This window comes from Staurois parvus, unplaced genomic scaffold (genome assembly GCF_062004578.1).
Source record: "Staurois parvus isolate SC_StPar_1 unplaced genomic scaffold, SC_StPar_1.0 ptg000327l, whole genome shotgun sequence".
In the NCBI taxonomy this organism is placed as follows: Eukaryota; Metazoa; Chordata; class Amphibia; order Anura; family Ranidae; genus Staurois; species Staurois parvus.
The window spans coordinates 860,452-885,547 of NW_028318123.1; the positions used below are offsets into that span (position 1 = coordinate 860,452).

Here is a 25,096-nt window from a genome sequence, read left to right on the forward strand (position 1 = left end):
AAACAGTTTTCTCTTAATGCCAATAGAGAGTTGGTCTTAATTAGTTCTACTTTTACATTTTAGTGCATTAAATGCGACACAATGTAAAGTGGCACATTTGGTGCAGCACAATGTAAAAGTTCTGCATTTTAGAACTAGCTGAATGTGGTGCATGACTACCTGTCAGAACCAAAAATGTGGCACAACAGCTTTGTTGAATTTCCCCCATTGTTTTTTTTCTGCTATGAATCTTTTTTATCATTAAAAACCTCAAACTGTTGGGTAGTTGTTTGGCATTCTCATTGTATTCTATATCCAAGGGTTTTTTGATTGGCTGCACATTATTATAACGTATTGGTCCTTACTCTGAGATGCAAGAAAGCGTGTCTAAAACTGTTGGCTATAAAATGACAAATTGTAAGAGAAAAGAGCTACAAGAGGTAACACTTGGAGGGACAATATGTGATTCTAAAAGATGAATGGCCAGTGAGGGTGGAAAGGAACAAGGTGCAAATAATCTGCAAGGTCACAGCAGGGCATGGCAGAGAAAATATCAGAGAATAAATACAAAACAGCTTAGAACAGAGAAGGTATAATTGTGGTAATTCTAGCCATACTAATTTCAGCTGATCATTGCTGAATCAAAATGCGAGCTGTGGTTGATCCTGCTGGCACTCCTAGCTTGACAACCTCTGATTTGAAAATCCAAAAAATCATATGGAAAGTTCTTGGCCAAGAGTGACTGCAACCAATCAGATGTGGTCTTTGATTTGGTATTCTGCCATAAGAGTCAGAGTACAATAGTCAGCAAGGAAGATTTTTATCATAGATGGGAGAAATCTGCATGTGTATGGCTAGCCTAACTTATGATAAAGAAAAGGTGATAAGAGAGCAAGAGGCACATAAGTAAAAAAGTCAGATAAAATGGATCAAAACAATATAATTTGCAATTGTGTAGCCAGTTTACTGACCCCATTTCTCATCTGGTAGGAGCTGTCAGTGGTGTGTGCTGGATTTGTGTGCTGGAAGTGAATGTACGTGCCCAGGATGTGTGTGAACCAAGCCTCGCTCCCTGGTCTAGCTGTGGTATTCCTGCGGTTTCTCTGAGGTCACTTCCAGTGTGCATGGATTTCACTTACGGTTTGCAAATCCATAACACACCGCTGACAACTCCTATGTCATAGGATACTGTAGTCCATTTTACGCTTAACCTCAGTAATACCATTTTTGGAAAATTCTTCCTGCCTTTTCAGTGAACACATCTATACTTATGGATGACATTATGCAACAACTTTTTTATCCCTGCTACCAGCACAGTTGAGGAGTTATTTGGTAACATCCTTTTATCTTAAAAGTTGATACATAATGTACACTATATTGCCAAAAGTATTGGGACAACCCTCCAAATCATTGGATGTAGGTGTTCCAATCACTTCCATGCCACAGGTGTGTAAAATCAAGTACCTAGGCATGCAGACTGCTTCTACAAACATTTGTGAAAGAATAGGTTGTTCTCAGCAGCTCAGTGAAGTGAAGTGTTGCACTGTGATAGGTTGCCACCTGTGCAATAAGTCCACCCTTGAAATTTCCTTGTTACTCAATATTCCACAGTCAACTGTCAATGGTATTATAACAAAGTGGAAGCAACTGGGAACAACAGCAAGTCAGCCATGAAGTGGTAGGCCATGTAAAATGGCAGAGCAGGTCAGTGCATGCTGAAGTGCACAGTGCACAGAAGTCACCAACTGTCTGCAGAGTCAATAGCTAAAGACCTCCAAACTTCATGTAGCTTTCAGATTAGCAAAACAACAATGCATAGAGAGCATCATGGAATGGGTTTCCAAGTCCAAGCAGCTGTATCCAAGCCTTACATCACCAAGTGCAATGCAAAGCATTGGATGCAGTGATGTAAAGCTCTCCACCACTGGACTCTAGAGCAGTGGAGATGTGTTCCAAGGAGTGACGAATCAGGCTTCTCTGTCTGGTAATCCAATGGACATGTCTGGGCTTGGAGCTTGCCAGGAGAATGATACTTGCCTGACTCCATTGTGCTAAGTAAAAAGTTTGGTGAAGGGGGGATTATGGTGTGGGGTTTTGTTATTCAGGGGTTGAGCTTGGCCCCTTAGTTCCAGTGAAAGGAACTCTTAAGGCATCAGCATACCAAGACATTTTGGACAATTTCATGCTCCCAACTTTGTGGGAACAGTTTGGGGATGGTCCCTTCCTGTTCCAGCATGACTGCACACCAGTGCACAAGGCAATGTCCATAAAGAAATAGATGAGTGAGTTTGGGGTGGAGGAACTTGACTGGCCTGCAAAGAGTCCTGACCTCAACCCGATAGAACACCTTTGGGATTAATTAGAGTGGAGACTGTGAGAAAGTGAGACTGATAGGTCAAACATTCCTGTAGACACATTCCTAAACCTTTTGAACAGCCTTCCTAGAATAATTGAAGCTGTCATAGCTGCAAAGGGTGGGCAAACTCAGTATTGAACCCTACAGACTAAAACTGGGATGCCATTAAAGTTCATGTGCGTGTAAAGGCAGGCGTCCCAATACTTTTGGCAATATAGTATATATTTTATCCCTGGCTTAATCAACTATTCCCGTTATTGGATTACAAGCTCATCTGTTTGTTACGACCTGATTGATTGTGGGACTTTGATTTATATAGCACCATCTTGTGGCCTTTTGCCTATAGTTCTCTGTCTAATTTGGATACAATCCACAGGAGAGCTGCTACTCTGCTTTACTAAGCTTTTATTTAGTGTTTCTTCATATGTGTTAACCAACCAAATCATTCAGACTTTTTCTGTTTATTGCTGAGCCTCACTAAAGTACATTTCACTTCTCACTGTAGAATATGCTTTAAATTCTATAAACATATAATTTTGTATAAGGATTCATTCAGACTATTGTGGTGATTTACCACAGTGCATTTTGCATTGTAGAATGGCAGCTCATTTGTTTTGAATGGGCTACCCTTGCACCAAAATGCAGGTTTTAATACACCTGTCACCATTTTTTAACAGGAGGCTATCGCAATATGCAGATGGTTTTCATATGTGCATTTTGGTGTTCTATCAGATATGTACATTGTAGTGCACTAGCAAAGCGTGATGAGGTACCATAAGTAGCATTGCTGTAACATGCAGTCCATTTTTAAATATGATAAGTTACTCATCTGTGAATGTGCAGTAAATGAGCAGTAAATGTCACATACTCCACTCTATGCTAGGTAATAAATGGGGAAATGCTGGCCTTATTGTTTTTCTTACAAATCTGATACAAAATATACAGACACAGCAGCCAGCTTCTACGCTAACATCACTATGGAAACAAAATGAGCATTAAAAGGCAGATTGTCATGATGCAGCATAGTCTAGTATGCACTGTTTTAATGGATTATCAGAGTCCACTGAGAGTAAGGAGTGGCATTAATCACATGCTATTGTATGGAAGATGTTTCACTGTAAAGGTAACTTTGCATTGTGGTGTGCTGGACTAGTTGTTTTAATATGGACATCATGATAAAAATACTTTGGCTAAAGTGTAACTCTACCCACATTTTTATTTTTTAGCTTTATATTAAGGAAGTAGTTTAGATTAAAGCAGGGTTATAACCTCTGTTAAGTTTTCATTAGTCTGTGTGATCACTGGATACTACTGTATTATACATTATATTACATATAATCCAAAAGGTAAAACAGCACTAATGGGGCATGAAAGTTGAATGCACAGTGATGACGTTTTATTTTGAACACATATTGATTAAGTTTTATTTCGATGTTTAGATGAGGCAGAATCTTGTCTTCCTCATCACAACAGTGAAGTGAAACAAAACAACCTATATACTCTAAAAGACCCCTCCCATCATTACTACAAACCTGTGATGACCTGATAAAGTGCAAAGGAGAAAATAGTGGACAGTTCAATATGCAGTAAAAAGGGAAGCAGTGCAGAGAAGCCTGCTACACCAAAGATACAGATAAACAGAAAAGCCCGAAACCAGACATGAACCCAGTATTAAATCAAATCACCAAACACATGCATTGAAAGTGAGAATATATATATATATACATATATATGTTCTTCTCTTTCTAAAATAAAAGGGATTAATTGCAGTTTGTGTTTATTTTCCTCTAATGTATTTCCCAGGTGGTCATCAGAACAGAGAGTCAGAGGAAATCTTTCCAATAGAGTCATCAAAAAATGTTGGGAGACTTCTAAAGTATATGTAGGCCAACACTTTTTTAGTTTTGGATGGAGTGGTAAAGAAATAGAACCTGTGTCAAATTTTGTCACCAATATTCCAATGGAAACATCTATTCTGAAGTCAATTTATGTTGCATATCTAGGATAGGAAGTGAAGGGACATTTCCCCAACAGAATATAGACTGTAAGGCATAAACTGACAAGTTTTAACCCCATTTTTGCTCCATTCAAAACAAAAAATGTTTTGGCCATACAATCACTTTAATTAATTATACCCAAGACTGCATAAGCCTAAATAAGGTATTATTCTTATTTACACTTATCTTTATTTTTCTTCTTTTCACTTGATCAGAATATAAGTTTTTAAATAGTTAAGGAGATATTATTTTTTAAATGTGTATTCAGCTACTTGCATTTTATTTGTGTTTCTATCTGCCTTTTTGAATAAATATTAAGACATGTTTAAATAAAATTTCAGTTCAGCTAAATTTTATTCCTGAAATAAAAGTAGAATGTACTAAATAAGAAATCACACTTCTGTTGATAAATGTTATTGTGTTAAGGACAAGGATTTAGAAAACACAGAAACAATGTATGGATTATTTGCTTGGTAAAAGCTGCATTGTTGTATGATTTTTAAGTTTTTCATTTGCATTTATAAATTTTGCACCTGCAGGTTTGTTCCAAAAAGCAATCATACAAAGTGGAACAGCCTTATCCAGCTGGGCAGTGAACTACCAGCCTGCCAAATATACGAGGATTTTGGCAGATAAAGTGGGTTGTGACATGCTGGATACTATTGACTTGGTTGAATGTCTTCGGGAGAAGAACCACAAAGAACTCATTCAGCAGTCCATCACACCAGCCACATACCACATTGCCTTTGGACCAGTCATTGATGGTGATGTCATTCCAGATGACCCACAGATACTCATGGAACAAGGGGAGTTCCTTAACTATGATATTATGCTTGGAGTTAATCAAGGAGAAGGCTTGAAATTTGTGGATGGCATAGTAGATAATGAAGATGGTGTTTCACTAAGCGATTTTGACTTTTCAGTCTCTAACTTTGTAGACAACCTGTATGGTTACCCAGAAGGGAAAGATACACTCCGAGAGACAATTAAATTTATGTATACTGACTGGGCAGATAAAGAGAATCCAGAAACAAGAAGGAAAACTTTGGTTGCACTTTTCACAGATCACCAGTGGGTGGCACCTGCCGTTGCAACAGCTGATTTACATGCTCGATATGGCTCTCCAACCTATTTCTATGCATTTTATCACCATTGCCAAAGTGAAATGAAACCAAGCTGGGCTGATTCTGCCCATGGTGATGAAGTTCCTTATGTTTTCGGTATTCCCATGATTGGACCCACTGAACTCTTCAATTGCAATTTCTCAAAGAATGATGTCATGCTCAGTGCAGTGGTTATGACATATTGGACTAACTTTGCCAAAACTGGGTATGTAGTCCTTTTTCTTTTATGCTATAATGATATTTGTTGTAGAGTTCTTTGCTATTTGTGCAGAAATCAGGACAGAGTTCTATTTTAGGAAACAACGTACTGGAAGCTTTTCAATACATAGGTAAAAAATATTGCATGGTTTCAAAGATGTTAAGTAGGATCAGTCTTTTTTTAAATGGTAAAAATATGAAATTCTGAATTTTATAAATACTGTATTTGATCTTAAAAAAAATAATTTAATTAAATGTAGCTTTCTTTCTATCAAAAGGCACACTCCTCTAACTGTATAAAAAAATTCAGTTGGCAAATTGCCACTATCTTCTGACAGACGTTATAGGGTGGCTCCATGTTTAACTAATATTTAAGTTATATGTGGAGTATATACGGCTAAATCACCCACTCACCTTTAGAGTGTTGAATTCAGATTGTATCCTTAAAAAGCTCTTATTATGAAATAGAGCACCCAGTGCACATTGGGGCTGTACAAATATACATATTTGTGCAAATATGAGTTAGAGGAAGGTAATAGAACAAAAAAACAACTTGCCATGATTTATCTGAAACAAGATGTGCCAGAATTTTAAAAATGCCTTTAGCTCATCAATGACAGTTTCTCTCACTAGGAGTATAATTTATTTTTATTGGCTATACTTTTATAATTTTATTACAACCTTTTTAACTTTATTTTTATCGAGGTCCTGCAATAGTGCATCATTAAGAGTTCAAATATCAAAACAATGTTTTATAATTTACACATGCTAAAATGTGTGCATAATTTACTGTATATACTGGGGCTGATTAACTAAAACAGGAGAGTGCAAAATCTGGTGCAGCTCTGCATATAAACCTTTCAGCTTCCTGGTTTTATTGTCAATGCTTTACTGCTTTCCCGCCGCTCTTTAGCAGAAATACTGTTACAAAGCAGTAGGGCTGCGCAAAATCACGTATATATCTGTGATTTTGCATTTCCGGGTAGGGGGTGCGCGTGCCCTACCTGTGCCACCATTGGTGGCCTCAGCTTTCGATCACCGGGTCTCGACCGGTGATTCCCCGCCGGCACTCGACAATCGCCAAGTATCACTGAAGGGGGATAGACCTGTATGTAAACAATACAGATCTCTCCCCTGTCAGCTCCTGCACATTGTTTTATATTGCTCTGCATAGCAGAGCAATGCAAAGCAAAGTGCTGACACAGGGAAAGACACACACAGCACACAGTAAAACAGCACACAGTTAAACCTTTGATCGTCCCAGATGTTAACCTCTTCCTGCCCAGTGCCATTAGTACAGTGTCAGTGCTTTTTATTATCACTGATCGCTGTATTAGTGTCACTGGGGATGTCAGTGACAGTTAGTTAGTTCCCCCCCAGTGTCAGAATGCCCACAGCAGTCCTGCTATAAGTTGCTTATCGCCGCCATTACTAGTATAAAAAAAAAATTCCATTCCAGTATATATACCACCATTTGTAGATGCTATAACGTTCACGTAAACCAATTAATTTACACATATTAAGATTTTTTTTTTAGCAAAGACACGTAGCAAAATACATTTTGGCCTAAATTTGATTTTTTTGATTTTTTTAATGGACATATTTAATAGCAAAAAGTCAAAAATATTGTTTTTTCTCAAAATTGTCGGTCTTTTTTTGTTTAAAGCGCAACAAATTTAAAACGCACAGGCAATCAAATACCACCAAAAGAAAGCTCCTTTTGTGGGGAAAAAAAAGGATGTGAATTTCATTTGCGTGCAATTTGGCATGACCACGCAATTGTCAGTTAAAATAACGCAGCACCGTATCCCAAAAAATGGCCTGGTCAGGAAGGGGTAAATCATCTGCAGGGCAAGTGGTTAACTGAACAAGCTGAAGTTAGAATCTGATTGGCTACCATGCACAGCTGCACCAGATGCTGCAATCTCCAGTTTTAGTACATCAACCCCTCTGTTTTTCAGGCTTCATGGATAATTAAATGCAATAACAAAAATTAGATATGTTGCAGCTTGCTAGTCCTTATGTGGTGGTGGCTGTGTTAGTATTTTTTCAGGCTAAGAATATATTCAGCATGTGGAGACAATTCTTGTTGAACCTGACAAAAAAAGCATTGTCTTTTTCACTTCCTATGTGCTGAACTGAAAGCATAAAACAATGTTATATTCGTTCAGTAAACTACTAATGCCATCACCCCACATGTAACTACTGGATTTGGTTAAAGTCCAGCCATGGTGCAAACATAGAATCAGTGGAGGAGAGATTGTACCTGCTATAGGGCAGGAAGTGCCTTCCTTGGCAGGAATACCAGTAAAAATTGAAAAACTAGGAAGCTAATGCAGCCACTACATTATTGGACTGGCAAACTTCAACGTATTACATTTTTTATTTTGGGTTTAGGTATGCCTTAAACTAATCTTTCCATATACGTTGCCAACCTGAGCATAATATGAATGGATGTCTAGGAGGTCACATTCAGTCAACATAATCAGTAGCTCCAGAGATAAAGGCAACTGAAGATACAGTATATTCCAGTCTAGGTGTTCCCTTAGACTGCAGCTCTTTGTTGATGAGCCTCCCTCTTGGCTAGTGAGAAAATCCATCATATTAGGTGTGGTCCAGAAATGAGTGGGGATGAGCTTGACATAAAAAGAGTGAAGATTTCTCTATACATTTAGCTATCTAAATTCTAGGATCTACTAATAATGTTGATGTGTTTTTTAACCTCATCCCATCTGTAGGATGTCATATGATGTCCTGGACTTGGAGTGGAGATACCAGGATGATGCCTTCAGCTACAGGCATCATCCCAGTTTTTTTTCAAGCCATTGATGATCTGCAATCTAAAAGCAGTCCTAGGAGCTGATTAGCCTCTGGCTTGTTTTTACAAGCGGCTGGAGGTGTGCCCCCCTCTTACTGCTCTCTGGTGCCTTCCTGGGCTCTCTCATCTGATCAAGGAACCCGAGACTGAAGATGGCACTATCATCGGCTTACCCTAGAGCTGAATGGGGACCTGGAATGTCCCCAATCATCTCTATTGGTATCAGAAACTGTAATCGATGAGTATCTTGCATAAAAAGAGTTTAGCACTACCCTACTAACACAAGAATGGTGCCTCCTATTAAAACTCTAGTGAACTGTGTGTCTAAACTGCAAATAATAATATCTGTGAAACAATACACATTCATTATAATAGCAGATACATAGTATACAAGAAAATTCTGGACAAACAAATATATTCAAGTGATAAGCATACGATACAAATCATCCACATATGCAAAAATAGAAAGATCCACGTATCCAAGTATTTTGTTACTTCCGATTTTGCCAATTGTAAACACAGACATTTTTGACTTGGGAAAGTTTATCATCATACCAATCTTGGTGTGATCAGATGCTTTTAAGGGCAGAGGAGAGACCAGGGGTCTAATAGACCCCAGATCTCTCAGTAAAGAGTACCTCTCATTGCTTATTGTTATCACAAGGGATGTGTACAAAATAAATTAATAAAGAGACAGTGTAAAAATTATTTAAAAAAACAATTAAATAAAAAATTATTTAAAAACATTTTAAAAACTCCATCCCCCCATGCTCGCGTGCAAAGGCTAACACACATATCTAGGTTGCACATGCATATATTAAAACAGTGTTTGCACCATACATGTGAGTTATAGCCACAAACATTATAATGAAAGCAATAATTCTAGAACCAGATCTTCTGAGGAACTGTAAACTGGTAACCTGTAAAGGCTTTTAAAATGTCACCTATAAAGATTTGTAGCTATCATAGTTTTGCACCATTCTATGGGCGTATGCAGTTTTAAAGCAAATGTTAGGTATCTACTTACTCAGTATAACATCTTTTTTATATATTACCAAACAACTGGGTAATATATTGTGCTTGTGTGCATTAAAATTCAGTAAATTGTATTTTTACCAAAAGATTTGTGTTTGAAAAATCGCTGCACAAATACCAATGTGACATAAATAAATCAGGGAAAAACACCATTTTATTCTCTAGGGGCATCTAAAAAAATATTATAATATTTAGGGGTTCTAATCAATTTTCTAACAAAAAAAAGGATGATATTTGCATGTAGGAGAGAAATCTCAGAATTGGCCTGTATAGGGGAGTAGTTAATATAGGTAATTTCAGTTGATTTTTTTTTTTAATCATATTCAGTACACATGTCATAAGATCATTATGAAGGCTGCTCTTGCTGGTCACCTGCTGTCAATACTAGTTACTAGGCTTTCTATGGGTTCAATACTTTCTGAGGCACTGTTATGGAACAAGCATGCAGAAAGTAGGTTAAAGTCCTTGTTGCATGTTTGTTTTGCCTCAGAATGAATTAGCAGCCCATATATTTGTCTCAGTACGGGTTTACCTTAAGAAAAGGAATTTATACTTCCTAAAGATACACTTAAGAAAACTTGAAAATAATATAATCAGTATGTAAGTATAAGCGATATAGCACATTATTATTATTATTATTATTATTATTATTACTATTATTATTTAAGAAATGTGTTCTGTTTTGATATATTTTACTTCCTTTAAAAATGACTAGTATTATTAGTCGAAGTATTCATTACAATTTTAGTATTGAGATATAGAAGAAATACAACAGTTTTTTCTTTTTTTCAGTTACTATCTCTCCAACAAGTTATATTTTTACAATATTATATAAGAAGTACTGATATTGCTACTATAGGTGCTGTACTCCTCCATTTTCAAAACAATTCAAAAGTATATACAGGATATTTATAATACATAACTTTAGAACATATACATAAGACCAGATAATTTTACAAAAGTACAACATTTGTTTTATTTGTGTACAGTATTTTACTAGCTTAAAACATACACTATTACTGAGGTAGATGTGGGGCATATAATAAATTCAAAATTGATGATCCATAAGTCACCAAACCAATTAGCATTTTGGCTCTATTCACACTACAAAATGGTCAATGTGTTTTGCATGCTTCCATGATATCAGAGTAGAACCCGTGAAATGGTTGTCTCAGTGCAAAGGATATGTCAGACATTTGCAATGAGAGTACTGTTTCCCCAAAGAAAGCTATGGCCCAACTCTGTAGCTGCTGGCAAGTGATAGGCTTCCCTTCTCAGGCTGTGGCTGCTTTATTTTACAAAGATTTGTATTAATTTTCACATTACAATAAAAATGTGCAATTCTAAATGTTCATAAGAACGCAACATTAGTGAAAGAAAAACAAAATCCAAGGTGAACATATGGGAACATTGTCATCAGGTGAAGAGAATGGTACATACAATAGTGTAGCCAACTGTACAAAATCCCAAAAGTTCCCTAAAATTGGAAAAGGGTAAACATGGGCAGTGAAAGGGGATAATGGCCTCAACTAGGTGAAAAGAAGGAAAGTGGGTGGAGCTGAAATGAAAACTCTGAGTGAGATGAGAAGAGAGAAAGAATGGAAAGCCTCCGTCTGAAGGCCTCAGAGAGCAATGAGGAAACAAAAAAGAAAATACATGGAAGGAAGTAGGAAAGAAGGGTTTGCTATGGAAGGAAGGGGGGAACAGGGGGTTCCCACGTGATTCAGGCTATGGCTCAGCATAAGAGTGGGCCATCCAATCCATAAAATGGAGAGTAAGGAGCGATCCAGATGGAAATGGTCATTATAGGATATCCAAGGATCCCAAATTTTCAGATATTTCGCAGTATAGAAATGAACTTTTCATATATCATGGTTCCCATAAGCAGCTGGCTAACCTCCGCAAAAACTGAAGAATGGTTGGCGCCAAGCAGACTGTGGCTGCTTTAGAGAGAAAACAAACTTAAGATATTGAACACCCTGTGTTTTGATGCACGTGTAATATGTTTAACTTATTTAAACTAAAGGTTCAGTTTGGCTTTCAGATAGGGTAATGAATACTAAAGGGTACTTTGCGAATAATATCATTAAAAAACTGTGGAGTTTTTATAGGGTTTTTCCCTGCTCCCATATGACAGCACTAGGATTATCATCAAGCAGCACAACTGTTATATAGAAGAACAAGAAGCCATTTATACATTCTCCTGCAAGAACAGGGTAGGTTTATTTGCTCTTGGTGGACAATTGGAATAAAGTGTGATCGATGAGAGGTGGGTGTGTGCTACTATAGAGGAAGGAAGTACGGCAAACCTTCTGTTTTGCCTTGCATGGGTAGAGCATATGTTTATTTAAAAAATTTAGGGCAAGCATCATCTGCACAGCCTTGGCACTCTAGAAAGGTGTAACTTTAAACACAAATAAGTGCATATATCCCCCTCTGTAAAACAATATTGAAATACTGTGTTTAAATGTCTATCCACCATAACAATCTTCTGCACAATCTAAAAACTTAAAAAGTGTAAGTCCAAAAAAACAGCCACTTCAATTATCCCATGTCATGGAAATTAAACATCTCTCTGTGATATTGCCCAAACTCCACATTCATATAACCTTCACCTTGTAATTACCTTTCCACAATACTTGCGCTCCCTCCTGGTTTTAATGACCTACAGTAGATGTTATAGGGTCACAGAAAGCCTTCCCCTTATGGGGCTTAAACAGCACCATCCATTCTTCTATCCTCTGTGCCTCCTATCCTCCTCCCAGGTATTAACATTCAGAGTAAAACATAAACATTCTCATAGTACTTTCCATAAAATAAAAGTCATTTATTAAGCAATCAACAGTTTACACTGACAATTTTCCGTGCACTAAATCCTTAGTGCACACAGACATTCACTTTTTATTCTACTTGGTAATATTAAAATCAGCCTATACAGTGTTTTCCCTTGTAAACTCTGGTCACTTTCAGGAACTCCAGTGATGATGTCACGTGGCTTCAGCCTATGCGTTGCATCACATCACCTGACAGGGGCTCAGGACTGGGTAACGCTGGTCATGTTTTATCCACTAGCCTCCATAACTGGAAATCAGACCACTGGAAGACTAACACCCCCCCCCCCTTCTCCCAATGCTTCTAATAGGTCAATATGGGCTTAGTATCAATCACCAGTGGACAAAAAACTTCCGAAAAGCACTTCAAATGTGAAAATTCTGTTAAAATGTACTGCTGTTTAAAAGTGGATAGAAAGGTCACTCACATATTAACAGTGCAACCAAGGATAATAAAAGCAAATGTGAAATCTCCCAGCCAGAGCATGAAACTCACACAGAGTTCCATCCCTTATTATGATCAAGGTGCATGCTGCCATACGCTGTAACAAAATAAATGTAATCAGTTTCCAAACTACATATTTTGTCAACAAGGTAATTACATCTGGAGCCCAGAGTTCACCTTGATGATGAAATGCGTAGGGTAGAGACTAATCATGTCATCATAATCCTCAGTAAGCATAAGGGAAGGGCAAGTTTCATGCTCTGGCTAAGAGATTTAACATATGCCGTATACATAGTGCTTTTTTGGACTGTTACCATGTGAGTGGCCTTTTTATCTGCTTTTAAACTACCATAAATTTTAACAGAATTTCACAACTGAAACTGATTTTTGTTTCTTCCCTGTGAGACTAAGTGTTTCTGCTGAATTAGGAGATTTATCTGCTGATCATCTGGAAGGTAATCCTTAATATTGTTTGGCCATCATTTACCAAATTGAGTGCATTGACCTACCAGTGGCATGGGATATTATCTTTACAGTGACTTGCTTTTCAATTATGGATGGTGGTGATATTTCACAGAAACTGTTTGGATCCTAGCACAGATGTTATTGGACAATTTGACATCATATTTTTAATACTTTTTATTTATATGTATGTACAGTATATATATATACCAAGATTGTGGTCATTTTTAGCATCGGTATTCTTTGTTTTACATTACACAGTGTGTAGAGCTGTCTATTTTGTGTTTTTTGTATTTTATTATGTTGTGTTGTATGTGTTATTTTTAGACAGATGCATTTCTTACTGTTTTTTAAACACGCACATTTCATAGGGTTTTAGTGAGGAGTTCACAATGCTAGTTTTCATAGTGGCTAATTTATTATGCAAAATGTGTACGCATATATCTGTCCCCAACTTGCATTTAAAATAAAAGAAGCAATGCATTAACAAATTAAATACAAAAAGAGCTTCATAAATTCCCCCCACAGTATTTCAGTTCTTACTGAGGTTTGATGTCAATACTCCCTATTTTCAGCTTCATACCCTGATCCATTTTTACCATGTAGTTTGTGCTATAAGCGTACATGCTGCAATTATTCTACATTGAGTGTAAACCAGCTAATTTACATTTATTGATTGTGCAAGCTATCAGCGTTAGCAAAATTACTGCTGTAAGCTGTATAGGGTAAATATAATTAATGCAAGACGTATACTTGATCAATAAACACAGAAACTTTTATGCTGATATTTTATGGAAGAACACCAAGACCATTAACCAAAACCATCCCAGGACAACAGCTTTCATCCTGCATAATTTTTCTCAAGCATATTTTTGCATTTCTGCCTGGATAATATTTTCCTTTAACCTTGCAGGGCTTTTTTCTTTTGCATTGAATTAAAATAAAGATACACTCAATGCTGCAGTAGGGAACAGTAAATATTTTCAATGAAGGTTTTAATGACAGGATTTAGCATTCCAAACTACAGCCTTTCTGCAGTGCAGTGTGTAGACTGCAGTATTATGTAAAAGGTTTTAGTGATGTTCTAAATTACATGGCTGGAAAAGGAAACTATTAAACATGTCTCTCATTTTCTATAAAGTTCAATAACCAGTGAAAATATTCTTAATAAACAAGCAAGACATTATCTTGTTTTACATTAAATTGAAAACGTAAACACTCTTATTTTACTTGCTAATTCATTCTGCATGCACTTTGATAGTCAAGAGCTGAGTGTAAATATAATTTACTCTTTCAAAGTATAGCAACAATTAGCGCATTTAATAGATAAAATTACATGTTAAAAGGCCTGAATTACTTATGGTCTCCTTAGGTAGTGCCACCTCCTGGGACAAGTTCAACTATTAACAGGAGTTTATTATCTTCTCCCAAGCAGCACATACTCTCTTATCCTTCATTATCCCAATCTCCATTAGTTTTCAGGAGTCAAGAAAATACTCAATAATTTTGGGAATGGTGGAACATGTGACTCACTTCATGTGATAACATTGAACCTATCAAAAAGCACTGTGTTGTTACATGATATTAATCCATTGTTCATTCTAAGCTATGACTTGATCAACTCATCGATTACAAAGGGGCTTGTCTTACTCCTAGTGGCTGAACAGAGTAGTAGAAGAGCAAAGAAAGATGAGTGTGTGCTAATAGTAAGGAGAGATTAAGAGCTGATTCACACATTAATATTTTGCAAGAGAATTTTCCTTTATCTTAGTAAATACATTGAAAATTCACTTTGTGAAAAATACCCAATCGTGTGCAAGGAAAAAAAAACCTGTATTTTTGCTAGCACATGATTGAATGATGAAGGTCACAAATATTCACCTCATTCACAATCTGTTGGTATTTATTAAATTAACCCACATGAAACCTCAGCAGACACTGCTCTTTGAAAGTTGGGGGGGATTCATTTTTCTAGTATAAATGTGGGAACCAGGGGTGGACTGACAACACATGGGGCCCCCGGCCAATAGGGGATCATGGGGCCTCTGTGTCCTTGCCCAAACTCAAAAAAGCCTATGAAAAAGGTACCAGGGGCATCTTATGGGGCCCCCTACTGACCCCGGGCCCTCGGGCAGTGCCCGAGTTTCCAAATGGTCAGTCCGCCCCTGGTGGGAACTGACTTTGCACTGAGTGCATATACATATATGTTTTTTAAGGCATATGTGGCTATGATTGAATATGTATTTTTTTAACCACACGCCCTCCAGAGGATTAACTTCCCTTCCTGACCAAGCAATTGTTTGCAATACGGCACTGCATTACTTTAACTGACAATTGTGCGGTCATGCAATGCTGCACCCAAATAAAATGTATGTTCTTTTTTCCTACAAATAGAGCTTTCTTTTGGTGGTATTTGATTGTCTCTGCATTTTTTATTTTTTGTGCTATAAACAAAAAAAGACCGACAATTTTGAGAAAAAAAACAATGTTTTTGACTTTTTGCTATTAAACATGTACAGTAAAAAAATTAAAAAATAACATTTTGTCATAAATTTAGGCCAAAATGTATTCTGCTACATGTCTTTGTTAAAAAAAAATCCCAATACATGTAAATTAATTGGTTTACGTGAAAGTTATAGTGTCTACAAATGGTGGTATAGATACTGGAATTTTTTTTTAATATATACTAGTAATGGCGGTGATCAGCGACTTATAACGGGACTGCGACAGGCATTCTGACACTCGGGGGCAACTGACTAACTGTCACTAACAACCCAAATGACACCAATACAGTAATCAGTGCTAATAAAAAGCTCTGAAAGAGTAGTAATAACACAGGGTAGGAAGTGGTTACATCTGGGGCGATCAAAGGGTTAACTGTGAGCTGTGTTGTGTTTTGCTATGTGGTGTGTGTGTTTTACTGTGTAAGCATATTGCTTTGTATTGCTCTGCTATGCAGGAGCTGACAGGGGAGAGTTGCTGGTGGGGGATTACCGGCCGGGACCCGGTGATAGACAGGTGAGGCGCTGGTAGGGCGCTCTCGGCTAGCACGTGCCCCCTACCCAGAAATGCAAAATCACATATATATATATATATATATATATATATACATACATGATTTTGAGCCACCCTGTAGCAGTATTTCTGCTGCAGGGCAGTGGGAGAGCGGTTAAATCAGAGCATGCAATCATTTGACTATGACATGTGTTTGGCTTCATGCAATTCAGTTTTGGTTGTGTCATTGTTAACCTATGCAGGCTTGCATTACAATAGCACTAGCCTGATGTACCAGAAGAGAGTGAAATTTACATAAACCAACTAATAGAAAATAGTAAATTCTATTACTATCATCAGTGCTTGGCTCTCCATGTATGATCAAATTTGTATGCCTGCACCTCAAATGTTACTAACCACTGCTTGGATAAAAAATTCGGTGAAGATAAAACAAAACATGTTTACTTACTTTTCAAAATATAACATCTGTACATTTGCCTTGTGGCAGCAAATGCAGACCTAAAGAAATCCAAGCATGAGGAATGAAATGAATGGAGGAACTTTAAATGAAGTTATTGCAAGCCATACTTTCTGTTTGCAAAGCAAGCTTTAAAAGTAAAACCTATTTCAATTCAAACCTTAAATAGGGGAAAGCACAAAGTAGTTTAGCTGCTTTCAGAGAATGCAGTAAATGAAAATTTGTACTGTTTAGTGCACCTTTTAATGTATATTGTCTACCAAATCAGAAATCCTATCTCTCACTGAATGAAGCATGTATCACTGTATAATATTTAGAAAAATAATGTGATGACACCTCTATGGATGATGACAATAAAGATGAAACCTATGATTTTTTTAGTTAATATTTTAGGCTAGGAAATAAGTGACATCATTTATATTATTATTACTATTATTATTATTATTGGTGTTACTAAAAGTTATCAAAAAAGTAACTAAACTAAAAGTAAAAGAGGATTTCCTATTATTATCATTATTATAACAAAAACAATGTAATATACTACATTACCATCTAGTGTTTAATACCACTAATACACATTCATATTACAGTAGGATGAAGAGTAAACATTGGTATCAAAACATATTGGTTAAAAAAATTATATCTCTGTTTGTGAAATCTTACACTAGACTTTGTAAAAGCCAGGAAGCTAATTAACGTTAGGACACAGCACCTCATTCACCTTTAGCAGTACTTTGAGAGCCAGTTACATAGGTTAAAAAAGACACTAGTCCTAGTTTAAACCATAAAAAAATAAAAACTTCAATATACAGACTCCTATGCCCACATTTGCTCCACCAAGGGAAAATATCCTTCCTGGTACCCTAAAGCAATTGGATATTTCCTTGATCAACAATCTCTGGTGTTATTACTTGTAAATATTTATAGACAGTTGTATTCTGTCCATTCAGAAATGCATCCAGCATTTTTAAAACAATTAACTGAGGTGGTTGGAACTATTTCCTTAGGGAACCTGTTTCAACTGCTCTTTCTATGAAGAAGCTTTTCTGTATGCAAAGGTTAAGCCTTTTTTCAGTATGAAAGAGTCCCCTTGTCCTTTGTATTGACCTTGAAGCAAATGATTCAAAACCAAGTTCATTATATGGGCTATTTATGTAGGTATATATGGTGATCCTATCCTTTGAAGCTGAAGTTCAGTATTTTTGGGGAGATACAGCAGCATATTTAATAATTATGTGCAATGGCGCATATCCAACCAGCTGCAGTGAGTTGCTTCTCGTAAAAATCTTCCCTACTGTGTCTCCTTCACAGGCCTTTTTTTCATAGAGAATAGGTGCAGGAACTCGCCCCTTCTGAGTGACCCCTTGTATTCACCCTTTACCCACCTCTGAGCACCATCCCATGGTTCCATCCCCTACCCACCTCCGAGCACTGTCCTTTGGTTCCATCCCCTACCTACCTCCCAGTACCGCCCATTTTTAGAGAATACAGAACCAAGTATCATTTTCTGATGCTAAAAAATTTGTATGAAATTTGTTCATGATAACATAAAAATCAGTAAAATAGGTCCCTTGCAGCCAGAAAAAACAGGTCCCCCCCAAGCCAAAGTAGATCCCCCACAACAATAGACCCTCCCCAGCAACAATGGACCCCTTGCAACAAAATGCTACCCCAGCAGCAATGGACCCCCTGCAGCAACAACAGATCCCCCAGCAGCCAGCATCAACAGACCTCTCCCTCAACAAAAGATCCCTCCCAGCAACAATAGATTTCCCACCAGCAACAATAGACTTCCCCAGCAACAATAGACCCCCATGTAAAAATAGATTCCCTCTAGCAGCAATAGATCCTCAGCAGCCAGCATCACTCCAGCACCCCTGGCTATTACATATATTTATTGCTGGAGGTGACAGAACTGCATTCCCCAATGTTCCTGCTGAAAAAAATCCCTGCTACTTCAGAGTCACTGGATACTGCCCTGAACGGATGTCATCCATCACTATGAGAATTAATACAAACCAATGCTACAGAGAAAAGTTGGACCACTCTCCCATCCACTTCTGCTATCTCCACCATTCATAGAACTCCTACGAATATTGTCACACATTATATCGTATTCTGTGAATGAAGGAGAAGCAGTTGAAGTCGTTGTCATTGTGAATTAAGGCCACCAAAGCCTACACATACAAAAAATCCTGAATCAGTCCTATGACTCAAATGTGAAAAGAGATGTATCAGTTGACTTCATGACAACATTGTCATGTTGAACTAATTATGCTGTAGACTACAGTATACAGAAATTTGTAGTGCTCTGCTAGTTCAAGCAATTTCTGTGTTGTTTTCCAGGGTAATGAGCTCAGAATATAGGGTTGGGTGGATAGACACTGTGGCAAGCATGTTCACTGTGTGCGTGTGAAAGGAATCAGGTGGCTTTACAGCTGTCCAAATCACTTCCACTACCAACATAAGTCTTACATCAGTGGCAGCAACAGAGTTAAATGTACCATCAATAGTTGCGAGATGTGTTCTTACAAAAAGTTATATACACTGTTAAGTCAAACTAGTTGTGAACCAGATATCACTGCTTCCCACGGTATGACATGGGCTCTATAATTGGGACTAGTGCATTTATCAGACACTAGAGGGCCCTCATTACCTGACTGTCATACTGTCATACTGTCATACAGTTTCACTTACATATATAATCTACGATCAATAAATAAAATTACAGCAATTGTATTTTTTATTTTGTTAGCTAAAAAGTTGCTTTATAATTTGATCAAGCAGTGAAAATAGTTTCAAAGTTTCTAAATTCCCCAGCATTCATGGTCTTTTAGTTTTGTAATTTGTAGGCATAGCGAGTAAAAGATAAAAACTGAATCATGTTCATGGCAATAAAAGAGCAATTACTATACAGCCAAAATTTTGTGCTTCGCATTTAGATGAAGTATAAGGAACATAAAGTTCTAGAATATCTCATATAAAACCAGGTTTCTCCTTTACAGAGGAACATGCTGTTAAGCAAAATTGTAAAATTGAGTATAAAATATGCTAAACTTCAATGTACCTGACAAATCATTGAAAACATAAATTACAGTTTTTAAACTATCTATCTATATATATATATATATATATATATATATATATATATATATATATATATATCAGGTCCAGAGGGAAAACAGGCATCCATCAGACAGTTTGTATTCTTAAAATATTCTTTAGTGTTCAGCAAACACGCAGTGGAACAAATACAGGCTTTTCATTTAGCTTCATTGCAAGCAAACAAATAACAGGTTCTTGTCACCACAATACACATCTTTTAAACAGCGGGCAGAAATGTGCACAGACTCAAAATATAACAGCGCTGATAAATCCAAAACATGAGAGTCTTTCACAGGCATGAATGATGAAAAATTACTTTCCTCTCTATAGGCACCTCCACCACACTCTCTCTGAGCTAAACTGTTTTTAATAGGTAGGAATGCAGAGAAAATATCTGCTCTCCCAAATTAACCTCCTCTTTACCCAGTCTAAGGCTAATTCTCCACATATATACTGTATCTCCCCCCATTCCAGGCCAGTGGTCTGGGCACCTCACCCAAAGTAGCAATAGACCTGAAAAAGGGCATCCTCATTCTGATGCTTTCCCCAAGTTTATGCGCCACTAATAATTTGAAAGCAAAAAAAGAATCCACTCCATTTCAACATTTGAATTTTTTTTCTCAGCTGGAGTAAACTTTCAGCTCAAGTACATGACAGGATGCTATTCTCTCCCAGCTAGCTGGGTCAAGACTTCACCAATTTCCAGGTCTGAATCAACTCTTTGTACAATGAACTATTTCTGAATGTCCAAGTCTTTGAAGACTGGTTGCTGGCACAATGTCTGGTTTAAGTGGCGGAATGATGCCTCTGCCTCTGGATTCCCATGATTGACAGTGGGGCTTTCACCTTTGTAAGGTCTGTCAAAGGTGTGGCCAAGCTAACAAAGTTGGGAACAAATATGTTTAAAATGGTGAGAATGGAATATGCCTACTTTTTGGTGAGGGGACAGGCCACTTTTGGATTGCATCCACCTTGTTCAGCTGGAGTTTCTCTGTCTACAACATACCACAAAAACGGGCCTCCTCTAACCCAATCTTCCTTTTCTAAGTGTTCAACAAAACCCTGCCATCCAGTACTAATTGGACCTTTTTAGATGGCTTTCAAAGTCCTGGCTAAACATGGCAATTTCATCCAGGGGAGCTCCTGTGAATTCCTTATGGGATCTCAGGACTTCATCCACGACTGTCTGAAAAGTGGCCATAGCTCCATACAATCTAAATTGCATTCTTGCATACCACCACAACCCCTCTGGCATGGCTAATGCCATTTTTTAAGACTCTTCATAGAGTGGAATCTGTCAGTACCCCTTTGTTAAATCAAGAGTGGTAATGTATTGGGATGGGCTTAATCTACTATATCAATTAATGTACCTACCTGAGGCATGGGATATGCACTAAGGTTGGAGACCTCATTTAAATTTCATTTCAAAACCTCCAAGTTCCATTTGACTTGAGTACTAGGACTATAGGGTTATGGCTAACTACTGGAGGAATACCCAATGATTCAAGGGTCCAACATAATTTAAGCTCCACTGATACAGTGTCACAGTCAGTACTTTATCCATTGATCTCTGAAAAGTGTCAGGGACTCCATGCAACCCAAATTGCATTCTGGCATACCACCACAACCCCTCTGAAATGTTAAGTGACCCACTCTTAGTGTAGCCAATACTCTTAGTGACCCACTCTTTAGTTTGCAGCCAATGGGTGACTCTTAGTGACCCACTCTTTAGTTTGCAGCCAATATTGGAGCAGGTGCATTGGGTCTTACTGTAGCACATGGACAGGTTTGGCCTTAAAAAAAGCACCATGCATAGACATGGCTTCCCCTCATGGTAGGAGTCAACCCAATTCTGGCCAATATCACAGCCTTTCTGTAGAAATCCACTCAAAAACTGCCAGATAAGCCTTAACATTGTCTGCAGTGGTCATCATTTGCAGAGTGCTCTGCACTGCTTTCTGCAGGACAACCAATATAGTGGAGTCCTCTGGAAGCCTTTCAGCTTGCTGGGTCACTGCATTTGACAGGACCACCATTTGTTCATGCAACAAATGGTTAGTCTCTTGTTGAACTGAAGCTGCCGGCATCAGGGCCAGCAGCTGTGCAGTCATTGCCTTCTCACAGGGGGCTTTATACTTGTGCTAGGTTCTGCTGGTGTATAGTCATTGCCTGTTCATAGCAGATGTGTGCTTGTATATTAACCAGTACCAATGTATTCCATTGCTCTTTCTGTAGTTTTTAAAGTCTAAGCAGATTTAGCCCATGACATAGGACTGGCTTGCACCCCTAAAACTGCCTGCATCCTCTACTAATTGTCCTTGTGTCAGCTTTCACAAGGATCCGGGCTGCAAAATAGCTCTCCTCTCTTCAGACACCTCACCACAATGTCTCAATAAGCTCATCTGTTTTTAATAGGCAGGGTTGCCGGGGAAGTACTGTATCTGTGTCAAGGTCCTACCTTTTCCCTGTGGTTATGTTACTTCATGTGCTGGTGTCCATCTTGGATTCTGCTGTGCATGATGGGAGCCCTTTTATGCCTTCAGGTTTCTGTGGTCCATCCTCCAGAGGGGTGTGGCTGATGACATATAAGCCTGTGGCCCGCACATGCTCTTTGCACTTGTGTCTTGTGTCTTTGTGTTGCTGTTACTCTGTTCTGACTCTCGTGACTCTCCTGGTATCTGATTCGGCTTGTCTTGACTATTCTTTGTATTCTCCTTTAATCTGACCCTCTGTTGCTGAACCCGGCTCGTGACCTGTGATTCTCGTCTGCTGTCCTGTACTGTTCTGTCCTGTTGTTGTTGACCCCGGCTTGTCTGACTACTCTTTTGTCTCTTCCACCAGCTACACGCCATTGGCGGCGGCCATTACCGCAGCTGAGGTGTCTCGGGGGCCGCGACCTGGTTCCTGGCTGCGTCAAGTCCATCCCCACCATCAGGGGCCCTGGTGAAGGGCAGCCTGGGACTTAGACTCCGCGCCCTGAGGGACTTCGGTCTGTGGGTGGTGGTTGTCGTCAGCCAGTGCGTTACATTGTTAGGCCTGCCTGTCCGTTCCTCAGCTCCTGCCCTGACATTACACAAGTGCCATGAACCCTGACGGTGCAGGCACGCCTTCGCTCCCAATGCTAGTCGCCAGACTCGATCAACAGGATCACCTGTTGGATCAGTTCGCTCAGGCATTGCAAACTCTGCTTGCACGCACCGCGCACCTTACTCCTGGTGTTATTAGGCCGGTTGTCGCTCCGGTGGTCGCTTCCGCTGCTGTTCCGCTTGCTGTGCCTACCGCCGCGGCTGATGCGGCACCCGCGGTGTCCAGAGGTATGACCGGTTCAGCCCCTCTTCCACAGCGCTTTGGGGGTGAGCCGAGTCAGTGTCGTGGGTTCCTCAACCAGGTGGGTATTTATTTTGAATTTATACCCCACGCCTTTCCGTCTGAGAGGTCAAAGGTGGGGTTCCTCATCTCACTACTCTCAGACAAGGCCTTGGCCTGGGCAAATCCCTTATGGGAGAGGAACGACCCGGTGATTCAAGATTTTTCTGGTTTTGTCGATGCCTTCCGTAGGGTATTCGACGTACCGGCTCGTTCCGCCTCGGCGGCCAAGCTGCTCATGACCATGCATCAGGGTTCACGGACCGTGGCCGAGTACGCTATAGAGTTTCGTACCCTGGCGGCAGAGGTCGGTTGGAACAATGAGGCTCTGGTGGCTGCGTTTTCCCATGGTCTTTCTGACTCATTGAAGGATGAGATTGCAGCTAAGGAACTGCCTGTGGTGTTGGAGGAGCTCATCTCTTTCCTGATCCTGATTGACACCAGGCTCAGGGAGAGGCCTTCACTCAAGGAACGCCTGCGGAGGCCTTCCAATCGTCTGGTACCTGCGTTTTCTGTCCCACCCGTTCCTCCCTCTCCTCCCACGCCTCCTGGGGATAGCTTGTCTGGTGGGGAACCCATGCAGCTGGGGTTTGCTCGCCTTTCCGAGGGGGAGCGGGCCGCTCGGCGTCGGGAGGGTCGCTGCCTGTACTGTGGCCTCGGTGGGCACTTTCGGCAGTCTTGTCCGGTCCGTCCGGGAAACGCTCGCACCTGAGATCATGTCGGGGACAGATCTTGGGTGGAGTTTCCTCGTCCCCGGCGTTCCGCAAGGATAAGCCACTGATCACCGTGGTCCTTTCTTGGACAGGGGGCTCGGTGACGGCCCAGGCGTTGGTAGACTCTGGGGCCGGTGGGTTGTTCTTGGACAGCTCGTTTGCTGCGCAGCACTCCATTCCCCTGCAGGCTCGTGCTGCCCCATTGGTTCTCGAAGCAATAGATGGCAGGCCCCTGCAGCCGCCGCAGGTTACCCACGAGACCCTGCCAATAGAGGTAGCCATTGGGGCTGTTCACAGGGAGTTGGCCTGTTTTCAGGTGATTTCTTCCCCACACTATTCGGTGGTTTTGGGGTATCCCTGGCTCCAGAGGCACAATCCAACCTTCAATTGGCAAACAGCCGAGATTCTCTCATGGTCTCCACAGTGTGGGGCCGGGTGCATCCGGGGGCCGGTTAAGGTATTGTGTGCCTCCTCGGACTCTGCGTTGCCCACCGACTATGGGGAATACCGGGACGTGTTCGATAAGGTACGCGCTGGTACCTTACCACCACATCGTCCTTACGACTGCGCCATATCCCTGCAACCCGGGGCCACTCCTCCACGTGGCAGGGTGTACCCTCTCTCGGTTGCGGAGAATAAGGCCATGGAGGAGTACGTGGTGGATGCGCTTTCCCGGGGGCACATTCGTAAGTCTACTTCCCCAGCAGGAGCGGGGTTTTTTTTCGTAAAGAAGAAAGGTGGGGAATTGAGGCCCTGCATCGATTATAGGGGTCTCAATCGGATTACCATTAAAAATGCATATCCAATTCCTTTGATGTCTGAGTTATTCGACCGCCTTAAGGGAGCAACGGTCTTTACCAAACTCGACCTTAGGGCGGCGTACAACCTCGTACGGATCAGACAGGGGGATGAGTGGAAGACCGCGTTTAACACCAGAACTGGGCACTACGAATACCTGGTGATGCCCTTCGGATTGTGTAACGCGCCCGCGGTCTTTCAGGAATTCATAAACGATGTCCTTCGTGATTTGTTGCAGCAATGCGTAGTGGTTTACCTGGATGACATCTTGGTTTACTCTACCTCCATGGAGTCCCATGTCCAGGATGTTAAGCAGGTGCTGCAACGATTGCGTGAGAACGGACTCTTTTGTAAACTCGAGAAGTGCGAGTTCCATCGATTCCAGGTTGCCTTTTTG

The 25,096-nt window shown here is 39.7% G+C and overlaps 1 protein-coding gene across 3 annotated transcripts in view; it reads left to right on the top strand.

The window, feature by feature from the left end:
- Positions 1–25,096, top strand: part of NLGN4X (neuroligin 4 X-linked) — a 419,494-nt gene that overhangs the window by 382,546 nt on the left and 11,852 nt on the right. For all 3 annotated transcript variants that reach the window (XM_089683877.1, XM_089683880.1, XM_089683878.1), the window contains one exon: positions 4,872–5,661. In XM_089683877.1, coding sequence (XP_089540003.1) covers positions 4,872–5,661 — 790 coding nt within the window. The remainder of the gene's footprint in view (positions 1–4,871; positions 5,662–25,096) is intronic.